Source organism: Aphelocoma coerulescens, chromosome 14 (genome assembly GCF_041296385.1).
Source record: "Aphelocoma coerulescens isolate FSJ_1873_10779 chromosome 14, UR_Acoe_1.0, whole genome shotgun sequence".
In the NCBI taxonomy this organism is placed as follows: domain Eukaryota; kingdom Metazoa; phylum Chordata; class Aves; order Passeriformes; family Corvidae; genus Aphelocoma; species Aphelocoma coerulescens.
The window spans coordinates 2757810-2775519 of record NC_091028.1 but is presented as its reverse complement, the minus strand read 5'-3'; the positions used below and the strand labels follow the sequence as shown (position 1 = coordinate 2775519).

The window sequence follows — 17710 nt, the reverse complement described above, 5'->3', positions numbered from 1 at the left end:
GGCAGCTGCTGCCAGCACTGGCCTGGAGCTGACACCGGTGTGGGGGATGCCGGCAGGGCAGCCAAGGGGCTGTCACAGCTCACTCAGCCCCTTGCCAGAGGCCCTGTACTGGCTGCCGACCACCCAGCCTGCCCCAGCATCCCAGCCCATCACAGAGCCAGCCCTGCACTCAGTGAGGGTCCCAGCATCCCAGTGCTTTGCCAGCAGCCCTGGGAAGAGCTGGTGGCTTCCAGTGCATCCCAGCAAGTACTGTGCCCCAAACCCCCAATCACCCCAGTGGGATGAAGGCACAGCCTCCTCCTCCTCCCATTTCCTTGCCCACATGGTGACGCCAGGCCAGCTCACTGGGCAGCGTGGGAGAGGCCAGGCCAGGTCTAACTGGAGCGCTCCCAGCCTTGGCAGTGCCCCGCAGACAGGAGACGGCTCCATTGTACCGTGACAAGAGGCACTGACCCCTTACACCACCAAAGCTCCTTTTCCACTTCCCCAGGGGTGCCTGGTGAGCACTGGCCTGGCCATGGCTGGCTGGGCACCACGGCACCGCAGCACAAAGCACGGCGTGAGTGGGAGGCCAGGGCTGAGCTGCTCCAGTGCTCTAGCAGCTCCAAAGGGATTCACTCGCCTGCAGCATCTTGTGGTGCTGCCCCAGTGCACAAGGCCACCCGGCCAGCAGCCATCTCATACACTGTCCCCAGCAGTGCCACCACCCACCACGGCACCACAGAACACCTCTGTGCCCTCACCAGCACTGCCTCTGCCCTCTCATCTCACTCAATGGTGATGTGGATGTGGCTGTGCTGTCCCCAGCTTTGTCCCCAGCTTTGTGGCTGAGTGCTGCTGGTTCCAAGAGGTCTCTGCCAGCTCCTGCTCCACCACCACACTCCTGATGGGTCCCTGACCATGACATTTCCACTGTCCACCCTCCCACCCGATGCTGAGTCCCCATCCCTACCCAGGTGAGGTGTCCAGTGCCATGGTGAGTGTCGCCCCACTGAGCCGCCGCGTGTCCCACAGCTTCACCTCTCGCTCCCGCATCTGCAGGGACACAGACATGGTGTCAGTGGGCACTGGGGTGCCCGCGTGGCTCCACGGTGCCACCACCTTTCCCAGCCACCTTCCACCATTGCAGCAAGGGCCAGGGCACCTGGCGAGGGGACCTCCTGCTTTCATGGGGGACAGGCCACCCAAAAAGCACTTGGGGTGCTTTGGCACAGCAGCCACGGGGAGTAGGGCTGAAACATCCCAGTAGTGCCAGGGCCACCTTTCTGGCAAGGACCGTACCTGGCTGAACCCGACGGAGATGAGGCAATCACTGGAGCCCATCCAGAGCAGCCGGGAGTCCTTGTTGTTATCGTGTCCCGGGACACTCTGCAAGGCACAGGAGACAGGGCTGTCAGTACTGCTGCCAGCCACGCTGGACACACTGAGGGGACGCTGGACACATTGAGGGGACGTGTGCTTCACCAGCTGCGGTTGTGAACTGCCCCAGGGCTGAGCACGTGGAGCCGAGTGCTGGCTCCCGGCTCTGCTGAGAGCTGCCCTGGGGACAGTGCAGTGGGGACAGCCTGCAAGCAGCGACAGCCCTGACTCCCCCGCCCATGGCAGCGTGGTTGCCTTGTGGAGCAGCTGGCCCAGCTCCCAGTGAGGAGTGGAGGGTGGCAGCAGGTAACGTGAGTGTGACAGGGTACAAGACGGCTCCCGGGTCCCCAGGGCTCTCCCCACACCCGTCACCTGGGGTGAGGGGGATAGAGTGCTGCGAGGAAGCTGCTCCATGCCACAGGCACATGAGGAGGCTCTGCCATGGCAATGACGACAAGGGACTTACTTCCCCGGCTGCATCCCTGGGCTCTTTATCCATGCTGAATCCTGGCTCCAGGAGCTGGGTGCCCCATGTGTGCCCGGATGCTACTGAAACACACGGCAAACTGAGCCTGGCCACGATCCCCAGACTGCTCTAATTCCCTGCACCCTGCTTCACCTCTCCCCTGGGCACCCTGTGAGGCTGGGACCCCCAACCCACATCCTGCCCTGATCCTGGTCCTGCTGAGGACGGGAGGGGAAGAGCTTCCACAGGGCTGTCAGCGGGTGTTTCCCGGCTCCCATGTGGTCCCCAGATGGGCCCTGCGGTTCCTGGTGCCCCAGTGGGAGCCGGCAGCCAGCCCTGGCCCACAGCACAGGCAGCGCTCGCAGCCCCTCGCTCTCATTGAGGAGCGCCAAGAACTGGCTGCTAACGAGTTCAGAGCTGGCAGGGAAAGCGGAGGGCTCTGCCAGAGCCAAACCCGGCACGGCGCTTCCGGGACCTCTGCGCAGGGCAGGGGCACCAGGCTGGGGGCAGGAGGGGTGGGGTGGGCAGCGATGGTGCCCACGGAGGAGCCCATGAGCTGCGTCCCCCTTGGTGCGAGCACTGTGAGCAGCAGCCACGACCGCACCGTGACCGCCAGCGAGGCTCTGCCACCGTGCAGCCAGAGAGGGGGCAGGAAGGTGCTGCATCTCCCTCCCCTCACTGGAGAAGCTCTGCTGGAGCAGCCTCCAGCCCCAGAGAGATGCCACTCTCTGGAGAGAGCCAGGGTGGGAGCAGGCATGCGGTGCCAAGCTTGTCTTGCCCCGGCTCCGCCACGCCAGCTGCCTTGCCAGCACAAACACGGCTCACTTGGAAGAGGCAGCGCTGGCCAAGCCAAGCCTGGCGCTCCCAGCCACAGGGCCAGGATGTGGGGCAGGAGGGGCCTGGCCCCCACGACCAGCACGCTGGCAGCGGACCCAGCACCCGGCAGGGAAAGGACCTGGACAAAGGAACGTGTCCCAGGATCGGTGCCAAGAGGGATGGAAACTCCAGGAGCTGGGGCCAGCCCGCGCGTCAGCCAGGAGAGCACTTCTGCACCTGAGCCGTGCGGCTGTGGCAGCCAGAGCTCAACATCTGCGGATCCCATAACCGGCGGCGCCGGCTCCGCGGCCCGGGGTCCCGCGGGTGTCCCGGACCCCCTGGCGGCGGTGGCAGCCCCGGGGCGGCGGCAGGGCTGGCCGAGGGCAGGGTGCTGCCGCGGCACTCCCAGCCCCCGGCGTGCCGGCTGCGGCGCAGGGCCATGTTTTCTGCATTAGTTCCATCCCGGCTGAGCTGTACGTATGGCAGCAAGTATGCGGGAGGCTGGGCTGCTCCGTGCTCAGCCTGTGCAGATGTTGCCAGAGGTGAGCGTGCGGACAGCAGCTCCTCCGGTGCGGAGGGTCTTGGCAGGGACGGGGCGGTATGGCCTGGCACTGAGGGTGGACATTGGTGTGGTTCAGCCTTGGGACACCCGTGGGGCTGCTGCGGACCCCTGGGGCTGGCAGAGCTGGGCAGAGACCCTGGCACCCTTCCCGGAGTGATGCTGGAACGCCCCGTGTCCCTGGAGCAGGGAAGCAGCCACAACCCAAATGACGGGCCTCCCTCCTGAGCCGCTTGTGCCCTCGGCAGACTGCAAGGAGTCCACCAGCTTTGGGCCAGCACGCGGGGATCCAAGGAAGCCTCCCAGCTCCCTGCCAGTGCCCAGGCAGCCCAGACTCCTCCCGCCCATTCCACGGGTCTAGCCCAGCCGGTTTTGGGCAGCTCGGGCTGGGGGGAGCCTGTGCCCCCTCTTCGGAGCCAGATCGGCTGCATGGGGAGAGTTTCCAGCTCCGTTCCTCTCCCAGTCTCAACCCATCCCTCCTAGGCAGGCTGGGGTCCCCAGCCCTTCTCCCCGTGCAGCCCCGGGGGCTGCGGGGGCCCAGGGCCGGCGTGTCGGGCGCAGCTGTTGGCAGCGATGCGGCGGGGTCGGGGAGCTGGGAACAGCTGCCCGCAGGGAGCGGCCGCTTCGGCTCCGCGGCTGCCTGGGAGAGCCCCACACAAAGCCAAGGCTGCTCCGGCTCCCAGACGATCCCTGTCTCCCCGGGAGCCGTCACCCTGAGCCGGATGCAGGGCAGGGAGAGCCGGAGATGGGAGCCCAGGGCAGAACCCTGGGGCTGGACGGGAGGGAGGTGGCCGGCGGGGTGTCAAAGCTCTGCTCTTGGCAGAGTCCCCGTGGCTGGCAGGGCCGGGACAGCTCGGCCCTGCCTGTGGCTAACAGCCCATGAGCATGGCTAACAGCCTACGGACATTTGATCCCCGTGGGAAGCAACCCCAGCAGCGGGATCTGCGTGGGCACAGGAGGCACCAGTGCCAAGCTGAGCTACCCCTTTGCCAGGAGGTGCCAGGGCAGGAGGGGTCTCCCCTGGCCAGGGCACTGTGGGGGACTCTGGGGACAGACACCCACCCCGGGTCCATGCACACGGGGAAGCCGTTGCTCATTCCACACCCCACGAGGCTGTGGGCAGCAGGAATGGCTTCCCGGGAGCCGAGAGGGTTAACCACGCACCGAATCCTCCTCTCCGAACAAGAATGTGAGTGATCTCCTTCCCTTGCCAAATCCCAGTTACTCCAGAGGTAACCAGGAGAACAGAGCAGCCTCTCCCAGGCCAGCCCCACTCCTGGTCTCTGCCCAGAGCTCGAGGAGACCAGGAGCTGTCACCTGCCCCAGGGGAGTGCAGGGATCCCACAGAGCAGCAGGATTGCTCCAGTAGCCATCACACTGCCAGCACTGGCCCTGCCCTCTGCCAGGTGTGTGGCATGTGTGTCACAGTGGGCAGGGACCAGGACAAGTCCTCTGCTGCCCACATCATCTCCCTGATCCCACTGGCTAGGGCAGCATTGCTGTGAGGCCCTCGTGCCCTGGGGAACTGGGCACCACCAGGCTCTGCCTCTCCCCCCACTGCCAGCACAGCCCCCCTGCTCCATCCAACCCCTCCTGCCCTTGGTGAGGCCATGGCCATGTCCCAGAGGATGCTGTGGGCCCAGCAAGGGCAGGAAGGTGGGTGGGCTTCCATTGGGCACAGATGCTTGGACACAAGGCTGGGATGGGAGCAGGACCTCCCTCGCTGGGTGGGAGAGGGGGACTCGCTGGCCATGGGGGTGAGCAGGCTGCAGCACCCAGCACCCATCACACCCACCCCTCACCCATCACACCCACCCCTCCTCTGCTGCCTCTCCTCTCTTCCTGCAGCCACCGGCCCCACAAGCCCTGCTGTGATACTATCAAATCTCAAAACACCTTTGCCCTTGGGAGTAGGAGCCTGCCAGGAGTCCCAGGTCAGGCACAGGCTGGGGCTCCTGAAATAACGTGAGGAGCCCCAGCCCCCAGTAATGGAGATGCCAACCCATGTGGGCCAGTGAGGCCATTCCCAGCGGGAGGGACGGGCACCCAGGCGAGGGCGAGCCGGTGCCACCCCTTGAGATGCCTCTGGCTCATTCCAAATCCTCCTCGACTTCCCCATGTCTGCCATACCAAGCGGCATTCCTGGGAAGGACGGCCGAGGGGGAAGCGGAGCAGAGGAAATATAAACAGTCCCGTGCAGCTACGCTGGGGAACAGAAGCATGAGAGCGCCGAGTGTGCGGTGCTATAAATAGGCTGCCCAGAGTCAGGCCAACTTTTTCATAGCTTCCCACGGTCTCCTTGGGAATGTGGGATGCTGTGGACCTTCCCCCAGCCCGGAGGAAGCCGCTGCCGAGGCTGGGAGTCAGGTACCCCCGGGGTGACCCCAGCGTGGGATACCGTGATGATGGGGCAGTGGGAGGAAGGCTCAAGTCTCTCTACGTCCTGATGCGCCTTCCCCTGATGATGACAAGTGGTCCCCAGCCAGCCCTAGGCTCACAGCTGGATCCGGGGCAGAGGTGACATGTCAGGGTCCACAGAGTTCTGGCTCTGGGCACAGCCAGATCACCCCAAACCTGGATCTCCACCCCACCACAGCATCACCCTGCCACCATGGCCACACTGCACCCAGGGACTCTCTCCATGGTGTATCTCCCACTGTGGCAGGGCTGATGTGGCCCATGGGATGGTGGCCATGGTTTGGGACAGGGGCTGGAGTCCCTCTTCCCCCCGGGACCTCGAGCAGGGCTGCGACAGCACCGGCTGTGCTTGGGCTGTGAACCCCGGCTGCTCCCCATCACTGAACTCTGCCCCCAGCACAGCCCACGAGCTGGTGGGACAAACCCACGGCGGGGACAACCCCCCAGGGACACTGTCCCAGCTGTCCCCAGGCGCCCTCAGCCCAGGCCCCGCTCATTAGCACAGCTCATTACGACGTGAGCGGGGCGGGCGCTGGCCCTCGCCCCCGGCCCTGCCCAAACGCCGGCGGAGGAAGTTTCTCGTGAGAACGGAGCCGGCTCCTCTCCATCCCCCACTGGCCGCTCCACACGGACGGCGCCTGTCCCGGGCCTGTCCCGGGAACCAGGTGCTGGCCAGATGCACACACAGCCCCTCGCACCAGCCTGTGTGGAGCAGGATGTGGCCCATGGGCTCTGTACCCAGGGGAAGGTGGCCGGGGCACTGGGCAAGCAGGGATGCCACCTTAGTAGCCCATGGCATACCGGAATCACTGCCCTACACTGTGCTGGCGACCCACCTGAGGCATGAGCTGGGTATGGGCACTTTCCCGGTGCTCCAGCTCCCTGTTCAGCCCTGTGTTCCCTGTCCCAGAAAGGGCAGGGTCCGGGGGGATACAGGAGGGACCTTTGGTGGGGTTTACACAGGGATTGCAGGAGGCTGAGGGCAGGAACAGCGACACCGAAGAGCAGAAGCTGAAGCCACAAGGGAGAAGACATGACTCGCTTCCAGGGGGAGGGCCAAGGCGAGGAGGGCGACCACGACCCTGTGGGAGGGGAGGACAGGCGGCCAGGGCAGCGCGGCCTTGCGAGGGGATAAAGCAGAGCACAGGGCTCAGAGAATTCTTTGGAAGGACAGTGGTGCTTGGACCTGGACCCAGCCAGGCAGCGGCAGAGGCTGCGTGGGGTGGCACGGTGGGACCCAGGGAGCCCTGGCATCTCCACTGCCAGCTTAGGGCACAGAGAGCAGCAATAGGGTGTGAGCACAGCCCTGATGCTCACAAAGGGGCTGCAACAAAGGGATAGGGATCCAGCAGGATGAGGCCACTGCTCTCCCAAGGGAAATCATGGCCCCGGGTACATACCAGGCACCCGACGGGGTCAGCCAGACCCTGGCCATGCTGCGTCACACACGTCTGCCCGCTGCTGGGATATGCTCAAAATAACTGCCACGGGCGTAGCCGGGAAGAGGGGGTCAGGCCCTGGCGGGGACATGGCCACAGGGTGTGGGCAGCCTGCCAGTCACCCTCCTCGTCACCCACCCTCGGTCCCCAACCCCATGTGTGCCACATCCATGGTACCTGAGAGCAGCACCAGGTATTAGGAGGAGTGACCCCTCCTCCCTGAGCTTCTTATTTTAGCTCTCTCTCATTCTTTTCTCCTGCTCTAAAAAAGGAATGTTTAATGAGGCAGGCTTGGCAAATTAAGAAGCCCAGCCGGAGGAGCAGCCTGGGGCTGGCTCTCGGCTCCACAGAGGGACCGGGGTGAGCCAGCAGCGGGACCCCGTGCTGACTGCAAGGAAACCCAGCCCACGGTGCTGCGGGGGCCAGCGCAGCTGGAAAACGCATCCAGCAGCTCACCTCTGCAAAAAACCAGGCAACTTCAAAGCACAGAGCCTGTGAGGTGCTGGCACCACACGGCGACCCCGGCATCACCCGGTGCTGTAACCGTGCTGGCCCAGGGGGAGAAGGAGCCTTTCCAACTAACCCAGCCCTCCAGCAATGGGGAAAAAAGAAAAGAACAAAACCCAGGAGCGTTTTTCCTCTTGGCTAAGCAAGCCCTGCACAAACTTCCAGAGGATTTATGGCATTTTAAAGTTTTCCCCTTCAGCAGAGCACTTCTCCAAGACTAAACATCTCCATCCATTGCGAGCCGGCCGGGGCAGGGCCACGGCAGTGAAGGTGCATATTTCTCTTGGCAAACGTGAAGTGCCGGCCCCAGGCTGGATCAGACAGCAGTGGAGGGAAGTGAACTGCCTGCTTTGAACAGCCACCATCATTCACACGTTATTTTTAATAGCTCAGCGAGACAGAGTCCACCCTCCCCAGGAGACTTGGCTCAAGCCCATCGCACTCACAGCTCCGCCATCAGACAAGCCGACAGGTCTGGCAGGGGGAGAAGGGGGGCCAGGAGGGGAGGGGAGCACTGGGGCCGGTGGTGGATAAATTTTGGAGTAGAGAGTGGGATCTTCCAGCCTTGCTGAGTGGCAACTGGAGCGGGACAGCATCGTAGCGGCCGCTGGAGTGCTGGAAGCACTTTGCCCTGGCTCATCCGCACGTGTCACCACTGGGTTTGTGTTTATTTTTTGTGCTGGGGTGTTTATAAGGCTGCCTGAAGGGTCAGGGCATCATTTGTACTGCAGGAAGCACCCAGGGGCCTTAGGCGAGCTCAGCACCTGGGTTATGTGCAGGAGCAGGTGGAAAGTCCTGGTGCAGCTCTGGAGCTCTGGCTCCCTTCTGTCAGTGCCTGGGGCCACCACAGTGCCCGAGCACTGGTACCAGAGGCCATTGGCTTCCCGAGCCCACAGGCAGCAGGAGACCCACCAGGAATGACAGAGTCCACTGCAGCCATCTCACCCTGCTCTCCACTGCACCCCTCCCTTCCCAAAGGCTTCCAGCCCCTTCTGCAGCCAGAGCCCCCAAGCCACAGGAAACCTCTAATAAGAGGCTGTTTGAACTTCACGTCAAGGCTTAAAGTCTCTACTTATTTCCTAATCACTGTTATTTGCTGAGCTGTGCAGATCTGGCCGCCCAGCCCTCGCCCTCAGCGGGTCCTCATCCCCAAGAGCCTTTGGTTCAGCTCCTGCAGGGCAGGGCAGGGCAGAGCCCAGGAGCCTGCAGAGCCCAGAGCCCTCACACCCACGGGGCTTGCCTGGCACGTGCTGCTGCTCTGGGAGTGCTCCCTGGCCTGGTGGGAGGGCAGGGGCCACCCCTGCCAAACCCCACCAGGGTTAAGGGGACAGCCCTGTTGCCCCTGCCCTCAGTCCCTGCCTCCACATTGCCTCTCCCAAGCCCAGCCAGGGCTGGGATGGTTTGGGGGACCAAAGCCCACCCCCCTGTAGGCAACAGGTCGGGCAGGGCAGCACATCCAGAGAGGACAGTACCTGGGAGGCAGCTGGGCCGGCTCGAGGGTCAAAGATCCGCAGTTTCTTGTCCTGGTGAGATAAAAGAAAACAGAGGAGGGTTAAGGACCTCGGGGCCAGCGGGATGTCAGGACGCATTAGGCAGAAGGCTGGAGTGAGCAGCCCTCCCCTTCCAGCCCATCACTCTCCTGCCTGCAGTGCCTATCCCTATGGATGGCTTGCACTGTGTCCTCCCACATCATAGGCAGGGGTGGACTCTCAGCATCCCCAGAGCCTCACCAGCACCCGACACCCTCAACACTGGTCCCAGAGAAGGAGGGAGCCTTCAAAGTAGAGCCAGGGCTGGAGCCTGACCCTCAGATGCCATCATGACAGTGGCAGGGGAACGAGCCCTTTCCTGCCCGGTACCCCTCTGCCAAATGGGGCATGGGACCCCCTCCGGCAAGGCTGGCAGGGCACAAAGGCAGCAAGGGGGTGCCCGGGTGCCAGCCCTGCTGCCAGGGTGCTGTTTGGGGAGCATGCATTGTGCCAGCCAGAGCCACACAGCACGGGGGCTGATCTGCACCCCAGCTGGCACGGCTTGGGCTTGTACGCCCTGAGCCCGCACGCTCGGCACGGGGCTCCAGCCACGGGCTGGGACTCCGACTCATCCAGCAGCCTGGCTCCGCTCGCCGGGCCGGGCTCCGGGCTCCCCCCGGGGCTCCCCCGCAGACCCTTCGCTCTCCCTCGGCACGGCACGGGCTGCGCTCCAGCCTGGGGCTGGCTGGGGCTGTGTACTCAAACCTGCTTGCCGAGCCTCAGGGCACGGCCTGGGGAGCTCGTGGCTCGCACGCTCCCCTTGCACACGCCCCTTGCACGCTCATTTGCACGCTCGCCCCGCCCGCCGGGCGCGGCCCCGCGCGTTCCCGGCGCTCCCGCAGCGAGCGGCCGGCGCCATCTAGTGCTGCTCCCTGCCCGCCTCCCCACGGGCTCGCTGACCCCGCTCCTGCCCTTTTCCACCCCACAACTTACCGTCCCTCCACGCTCCCCATGCCTGGAAGTGTTCCAGGCCAGGCTGGATGGAGTCTGAGCACCCCGGGCTAGGGGAAGGTGTCCCTGCACATGACAGGGGCGTGGAACGAGACGAGCTTTAAGAGCCTTTCCAACCCAAACCATTCTGGGAATCTGTGAAATGGGTGCCCCCCAGGATCAGGGTGCATCCAGCAGCTGGCAGACAGCCCATCCACGCCGTGCCACAGCAAGGTCACCCCTGGGCACTGCTCACCTTGCAGGAGGTGCCGAGGAGGCGGCCGTCTCGCTTCCAGGTCAGGCTCTGCAGCTGGTCCCCGTGGGAATCCAGGACTGCGGGGATAAAGCAGGGTCAGGGCCAGGATCAAGCAGGGTCCCTCCTGCAGACAAGGCAGGAGCCATCACTCTCCCACCCAGAGTATTTCCCAGGAGAAATGACCTGGCCTTTCCAAAGGGCTGGTGGCAGCCAGGACCCAGTGCAACACTGCTGTGTCTGTGCAGGGAGCATCCCTGCGCTGCTGGCAGCTGGATACAAAGAGCAGGAGCCCTGGGAAAGCCACACGCCTGTGCTGCCACTCACCTCCTCTCCCCCTCAGGGTGGCTGAGGTCTGGCAAGGCTGGTCAGCAACCACCCACATCCACCCACACCCTGGGACATGCAGGGAGAGGGACCTGTCACCCAGGGGATCCCCAGCAGAGCTCCTATGGACACCTTGGGCAGTATCGGAGCATTTCACACCACTGCATCAGAGCGTAGGGGAGCACAGGCACAAGCGGCTGTGGAGCCCTGCCCAAAAAGCCACCTAAGCTGCCTGTTTGGTGACACCGAGGTCAGGCCCTGAGCCCAGGCACTGGCACAGTGCAGGCACATGGGGCAGAGACACGGGGCAGGGACACGGGGCAGGGACACGGGGCAGGCACACGGGGCAGGCACACGGGGCAGACACACGGGGCAGACACACGGGGCAGAGATACACGGGGCAGACACACGGGGCAGACACACGGGGCAGAGATGTGTCATGGGCAGTCACAGCCCTGCCTACCTGTCAGGGGCTGCTGCTGCCCCAGGTCCCAGACTGTGACTCTCTTCCCTGCACCGCTGGCCAGGACAGCGTCCGCCGTGGGATGGAACTGCAGCGCATCCACTGGGGCACCCCCGGGCCCCAGAGTCAGCCCCACACCACCAGGAATGTCCTGGCCACTCTGGGGCAGGCGCCACACCTTCACCTGCAGCCCCAGGAGAGGAGGGTGGTCAGTCCCTGGGCAGGTGAGCAGGAGCCAGCTGGGTGCTGGCAGTGCTCCACCCAGGCTCGCTGCTTTCCCAGGCTTTGGTCCCTGAGGACACCAGGTGATCCCTCAATGCAGCTCAGTGGGATCAGGTCCCAGATGGGAGAAGGCTGATCCTTCACCATATGCTCTGTCCCCCTGGGGATGTCCCACTCCACTCTCCCCAAGATGGCACCTCCCACCCCGTGCTCTTCTTGCTCCCGTCACTCCAGCTCTGCAGTGAATCCCAGAGACATGCTGGGGTCACGAGGTGTCCCCTTGGGACCCCTGTCACCGAGTACTCACTGTCTCATCAGCAGAGCCTGTGGCCAGCAGGAGCTGATCGAAGGGTGAGAAGTCAAAGTCTGTGACCACATCTGGAAGGAGAAGGGCAGAAGTTTGTCCCCACCTTCCCCTGCAGACAGTGTGGCTGCCTCTCTGCTTTTCCCAGCTGGGATTCCTTCCCTACACACACACAAGCAACAGCGGGGGACAGATCCAGCCCCATCGAGGTGTTTTGGAGCAGCCCAGCTTTGCTGTGAGTGCCTGAGCCCCTCTACTCTGTCCCTCAGGGTCTTGCACCCCTTTGGCAGGGATGGGAACCCTGGGGGGGGCATCCCCCTGCCTGATCCATGGACTGACACCCCCAGAGGGCACAGGGAGCAGCACGGACAGCACAAGGGTGTCTGTGCCATGTCCTGCTGGAGCCGTGCTGGTGACAAGGCTCCCTTTGTAACACCCCGGCCCGGCATGCCAGCGGCAGGGATTCTCCTGGCGGCAGGGCCCAGCGGGAGGAAGGCTGGCACCAGCAGCAGCAGCAGCCCCTCGGATGCATTTGGCATGCTCAGGAAAGTAGGTCACTGTGTACTTTCCCGCTTCCAGGAGACAGGCCCGGGAGGCATGAAGAGCAGGCAGCTCGCTCGGCTGCATCCACCCGGGAGGAGAGAAAATCCATTCCCTGCCACAGAAGCGTTGCTCTGGCACAGCCGGCTTCAAAGGACTCGTGCTGATCCCATTAGGAAGCCGTGGATGTGGCGCTGCCTCCTGTGCACCCCTCTGGCGCTCCCCAGGGAGCAGAAGAACTCACTGCCTGCATTTCCAAGCAGAGGAAGCTCCTGGTGCCAGGGGCTGAGGTGGCACAGGCTGGGCACTCTGCGCAGCCCTGCAGCCATGCCAGGGCACGCATGCAGGAAGGCGGTGCTGGAACCAGCTCCCATCTTGCTGCTCTGGTGTAATTTTTGGGAAATGGGTGGTCAGTGCTCCCCAGGCTGGCATTGCTGCTCCAACACCAGGAGAGGGGCACCCTGAGGTGGGCACCACCACTCCCTGTGTCTGGGCAGGGCAGAGCCATGCTCCTCTGCCAGCAGCGATGCTGCCACTGCCTCTTCCCTGCCACAGTCCCTCTGCCCACATCAGAGCTGCTGGTCCAGCCTGTTCCTCCCACCACTAGAGCCGGGTACAGCCGCGGTGATGCCAACTCCAGCCTGGCACTGGGTGTACTGGGAATTTCAGGGCGTGCTATGAGTAATGTGGAAAGGCTGTGCTAGAAGAGTGTGAGGAAGAGCTACGTGTCCAGGCCTCACTGCACCCTGAGAGATGAAGGAACATGGATTGATTCCAGCCTGGCACAGCCCCTCCTGGTGTCACCCTGTCCACGGGTGATGGTCCCTGGCAGGTCCCCATGCCCCTTGCCTGGCAGACAGCCCACCACAGCCCCCCACACAGCCCACACGGGGCCAAACACATCCTGTGGAGGTGGGAGGTGGCACCCAACACCCACCTGAGTGGCAGTAGAGCTGAGATATGGTCCTCTTGCCCCCATCCTCGCACTCCAGCGGCACAATGCCCAGCACACCTGCAGGAGAGGGTACAGGAGCAAGTCACCAGCCACCCACCAGCCTGTCCATCACCTACAGGATGCTCCCAGGAATCCCCCCAGCCTGGGACACACGAGGGGCACCCAGCTTTGCAATGCAAGCCAAGAGGTGTGGGACTGTCAGCACTTTTAGGGGATCTCAGGGAAAGCCTCCTCCCCTCACTCTGGTGCCTCTGTGGTCTGGGGGACTGACCCACCACCCAGCCCCACAGGGACCACTGGAATAAATCCATCCCGCTCCCCAAGCAGCGCTGGGGACCCTTGTGCCTCACCGGGTGCCTCGGCGTTGAAGGCAATCCAGCGGCAGCTGGCCTTCACGTGGTTCCCACAGGATGTGATGGAGCCTGCTCGGATACCCCCGATCCAGGCCTGTGATGGAGAGGGAAAAACCATGTCAGGAGCTGCCTTGTTATGGCAGGGCCCAGAGCACGGCTGGAGAGGACACAACAGACCATTGGCACAGCACAGCCAGAGACCCTCAGCCCCAGAGGAGCTCCCATGCTGATGGAGACCTGGAGACTGCCAATACTAGTGGGATTATCCCACCCTCTGGGGTGTCCCAGGGCAATGTGGCTGCTCACGCTCCTGTCACAAAGCACAGCCCCTCACTGGGGCTGAAGGCTGGGACACAGGAGCATCCCAGCTCCCGGTGCTGCCTCTCCCCCAGACTGTGCCATCTCTGGGCTGTGCCACTGGGGGAAGTGCTCAGAGGTCTTTGCAATAAACTGGTGCCAGGGAATCTGGATGGGACAAAAGCTCTTGGGCTGTGAAGCACCATGGGGTCAGGCTGTGGCTGACCGAGGCCAATGAACACCTCCAGCAGCACGCTTCCTGCACGGACACACAGCCAAGGAGCTGCATTACAGCTCCAAAACCAAAAGCCCGCTCTGCAGTGTTTCCCAGGGCTGAGCACTGCCCTCGTGGGGCCCTGGGACACCCTCGGTCAGCCAGACCCACTCCGGGTGACACAGACACCCCACCTCAAGTGGCCACCAGGGCCATGAACTTCCTGGCACACCCAGGGCCAAGTCCAACCCTTGGCAGTGGCAATGGCAGGTGTTCCACCAGGCCTGTGTGCCCACAGCAGCCCCTAGAGCTGCAGAGGGTGTCCAGAGCAGTGGATACCCCACAAACTGGGCTGACACCCTCGTAGGGAAGGGAAACCCTGAGCCTCAGGTTTCCTCTCCTTGCACAACTTCCGTTTGAGGCTTGACAGTGAGCAGTGGTTCCTGCAGCACTTCCTTTCCTCACAGCTCAGTGCAGACCTGTTAACCCTTCTCCTGCCAAAGACAGGTTCCTGTCCCTGCACCCAGCAGGTGGGCAGGTGGCTGCAGTGGGGATGGGGAACGGGTCTGGACCATGAGCAGGACCGTGGAATAAGGGTCCCACTATCTGCATCCCATCACCCTGCACTGGGCCCTCAGTGAGCAGGACACCAGTCACATCTGGCTCCCAGCACCTGGGGGTACCACGCAGGACCCCTGCAGTGAGGTTTCACAGACCTGGTCCATCCTGACCCCACAATTTCCCCACACACAGGCAGAAGCCCTCAAGGAAGTGATCCTCCCTGCAGCGTGCCAGCACGGCCAGGAAAGCACATGAAGCCATCCTGGCTCCATCCCTAGAACAAACTGTGAGCTCTCCAGGGGCATCTGCCAGCAGAGCGCTGCAGATGCTGCCTGAAGAGAAGACTCAGATGTGATCCCTGATGTTTACACTGTGCTTCCTGATCTGGCCAGGTCGGGTGTCTGCTTGTGCCTCCATAAACAGGCGCTCGGCTGGGGACAGAACAGAGCTTCCCGCTGTGACATCTGAGATGGGTTTGTTGACAAGACTTCCTTCTCCACCTGCTGCCCTATGGGGAGTGCATGGCCTCACTTCCAAGGATACCTTTCATGCCTGAATGGGAAAAGCCTTTTGGAAAGGCCACCTTGCACAGCAGATCCCTCTCTGCACACCGGGGTGAGAGCACGCTGTCCCTCAGAGCTCCCCCACCATGGAACCAACACCAGGGCAGTGGTGACGGGGACACTGCTGCCTGGAAGATGCCATGTCCTGCACAGCCAGGTGTTCCAGCACCCACACCCCACAGGCACGCACACTGCCCATTGCCAGTGACTCATCTGAGCCCTGGGATTCACAGCCAAACATTCATCCAACTGTGATTTCGGTGACCTGACACCTGCTCTGCAGACACGCTGAGGCTGGCACGCCATGAGGATGGGGGCACCATGTCCCCTCCTGCAGCTGAAACCCAGAGGATGTTTTGGGTGTTTGCTGGATTTGCAGAGGCGTGTGAGCACAGGCCAGGCTGGCCTGGTGCAAGGACAGCTCGGCTGAGAAGTTACAGGGAAGGAGTGTGTGCACACCCAAGGGCTGGGAGCAGTAGCAGCCTCACTCATGGCCACGGTGCTGAGGAGGCGCTGGGTGAAGGGTGCCCAGCTCGGGGAGCCCCCACAAGGGCTGTGTCCCGATAACGCTCCTTGATGTGACTCATCCAGCCCTGACCCTGCATCTCTGCCCCTGCCCTGCCAAACCCGTAGGGACAGAGACCTGTGAGACTGCCCTGGCCCAGCTCTGTGGTTTGGGGGACAGCACGGCAGGGCTCCCCGCTGCCAACACCGCGCCAGGATGGATCATGACGCTTGGCATGATTGTGGCTGGTTATTCACAGAGCAGAGGCCAGAGCTGGGCACCACATGGCTCTGTGCTGCCCAGCGAGACCCCCAGAGCTGCCTAGCCTCAGAGGAGCTGAGCTCCACAGCTCGTGGCCAGGGTGATGGAGCTCAGCACCGTCCCGTGGGGCCCAGCACTTCCTCTGTGCCTGCGGAAGCGGGGTGGCAGGAGCGGGGTGGCAGGAGCGAGGCCCAGCATTTCACACTGGGTGTATGGTTCCCTGGCTGGCACAGGCCATCCTGGGAGGGCTGAGCACGGGTGAGATACCGAACGGCAGCGGGCAGCAAGAACCGGGGATGCACCGCCTGTGCCAGCCGTGCCCAGCGGCAGGAGGGGAGCAGCCACCACGGGACGGGTACCCCATGCCAGCCGCTCCTGGCCGGAGGGGCTGCACCACCCCAGGAGAGGGCTGGGGTTCCCCACCAGCCCCACCTGCGGACGCCCCGGGGCCGGGATCCTCCGCGGACCCCGGGATGGGAAGCAGCGGGTGCCAAGGAAGGGCCGCCCGGGCGACGCACCCGCACCGCGGCCGGGAGACCCGGGCACGGCCCCGCCACACCGGCGATGCCGCAGCTGCGGGGCCCGGAGCCGCGCCCTGCCGGTGCCGCGGGGCGGGGCCGGTCCTGCCCTGTCCCCCGAGTCTATCCCGGTTCCTGCCCGCCGGCAGCCCCGGCCCCGCCGCCCCCGCGATCCCCCGGTACCGCCGGGTCCCGCAGCGCTCACCTCCCTGCGGGGCAGCCGGGCCTCGGTGTGCCGGAACTTGGACGCCTTGAAGCGGTTCATGGCGCTCCGGTTGTACCGCACCGAACCGTGCCCTGCCCTGCCCGGCCCGGCCCGGCCCGGCCCCGCCGCTCCGCCCGCCCCGGGGCCCCGCCCCGCCCTGAGCCCCGCCCCTGGACCGGCCCCACCGGGCCCCTGGCCCCACGTGTGTCCCGTGTGTGCCGTGTCCCCGCTGTCACCGTGAGCGGGGCACAGGCCCCCGGCCCCGGCTCCTCGGACCCCCGTCAGAGCCTCCAGCCCTGGCGTCGGAGCCAGCTCCGGGATGTCTGCCCGGCGGTCCCGGGGATCCCAGCCCCTTCCTCGCCTCCCACAGAAGGTCGCGGTCACCCCGTGCTGTTCCCCCCCTGCTGTCACCCAGCTCTCCTGCCACGCAAGGGCAGCGGTTCCGTCGGGCTCTGGGCAGGGAGGACGGGGACAGCGGGAGGTTTCCAGTCCCGTGGGCTCAGCGTGCTCGCCCCCCTCCACGGCCTCGCAGCCGGCAGCGAACAGAGACCTTTGTGTACTCACGGCTGAGGGGAAGGGAGGAGGAGGAGGGAGCGCTGGATATGAGCCCACTGAGCCCTCCGGGCCCGGCTGTGGCGTCATCCACGCCCGGTGGAGCCCGGGTGTCACCCACGCCGGTGGAGGCCGGGCCTCCTGCCCTGCTTTCACCCGGGCCGTGACAGCGGCGTGTGCGCAGCAGGAGCCGGCAGGAGCTGGCACGGCCCTGTCGCCGCTCAGCCCGGCTGAGCCTCCCACGCGCCGCAGGCCCGAACCGGAGCGCTCGGAGGCGCCAGCCCCGGTGACGAGGGCGGGAGAGAGACACGCTTGGCACGAATCGTCCTCCTCCTCTCCAGAGAAAAGCTGCTGCCTCGGTGTGGGCGCTGTGGCAGGGTGGGTGCCGTGCCAGCCTGCTGTGCCAGGGCGGGTGCTGTGTGAGTGTGGGCGCTGTGTCACTGCAGTCGCTGTAGTTTCAGAGCCTTTATTCCACTTCTATGAGATATTTCACCTGCTAGGGGAGAAGAAGAGCAGCTCTGGAAGGGCGCAGACCGCGAAGACAAAGCAGAGGGCAGGGTTCCCAGCCCCGCTGCACGAGGGTCTCACAGGGGG

General features: G+C 64.4%; 1 protein-coding gene across 3 annotated transcripts in view; it reads right to left on the bottom strand.

Moving 5' to 3' along the window:
• LOC138118478 (coronin-7-like) overlaps positions 1–17420 on the bottom strand; it is a 38786-nt gene extending 21366 nt beyond the window's left edge. The window contains exons 1-9 of one of the 3 annotated variants that reach the window (XM_069029483.1): positions 17129–17420; positions 13438–13534; positions 13070–13144; positions 11596–11666; positions 11067–11250; positions 10280–10356; positions 9037–9087; positions 1282–1368; positions 953–1035 (exon numbers count right to left, since the gene is read on the bottom strand). In XM_069029483.1, the coding sequence (XP_068885584.1) occupies positions 953–1035; positions 1282–1368; positions 9037–9087; positions 10280–10356; positions 11067–11250; positions 11596–11666; positions 13070–13144; positions 13438–13534; positions 17129–17206 (803 nt within the window). In that variant the 5' untranslated portion in view covers positions 17207–17420. Of the gene's footprint in view, positions 1–952; positions 1036–1281; positions 1369–9036; positions 9088–10279; positions 10357–11066; positions 11251–11595; positions 11667–13069; positions 13145–13437; positions 13535–16564; positions 16670–17128 lie in introns of those variants that run through there. The other 2 variants (XM_069029484.1, XM_069029485.1) reach the window with 2 other exon arrangements.
• Between the last annotated feature and the right edge of the window lie 290 nt (positions 17421–17710).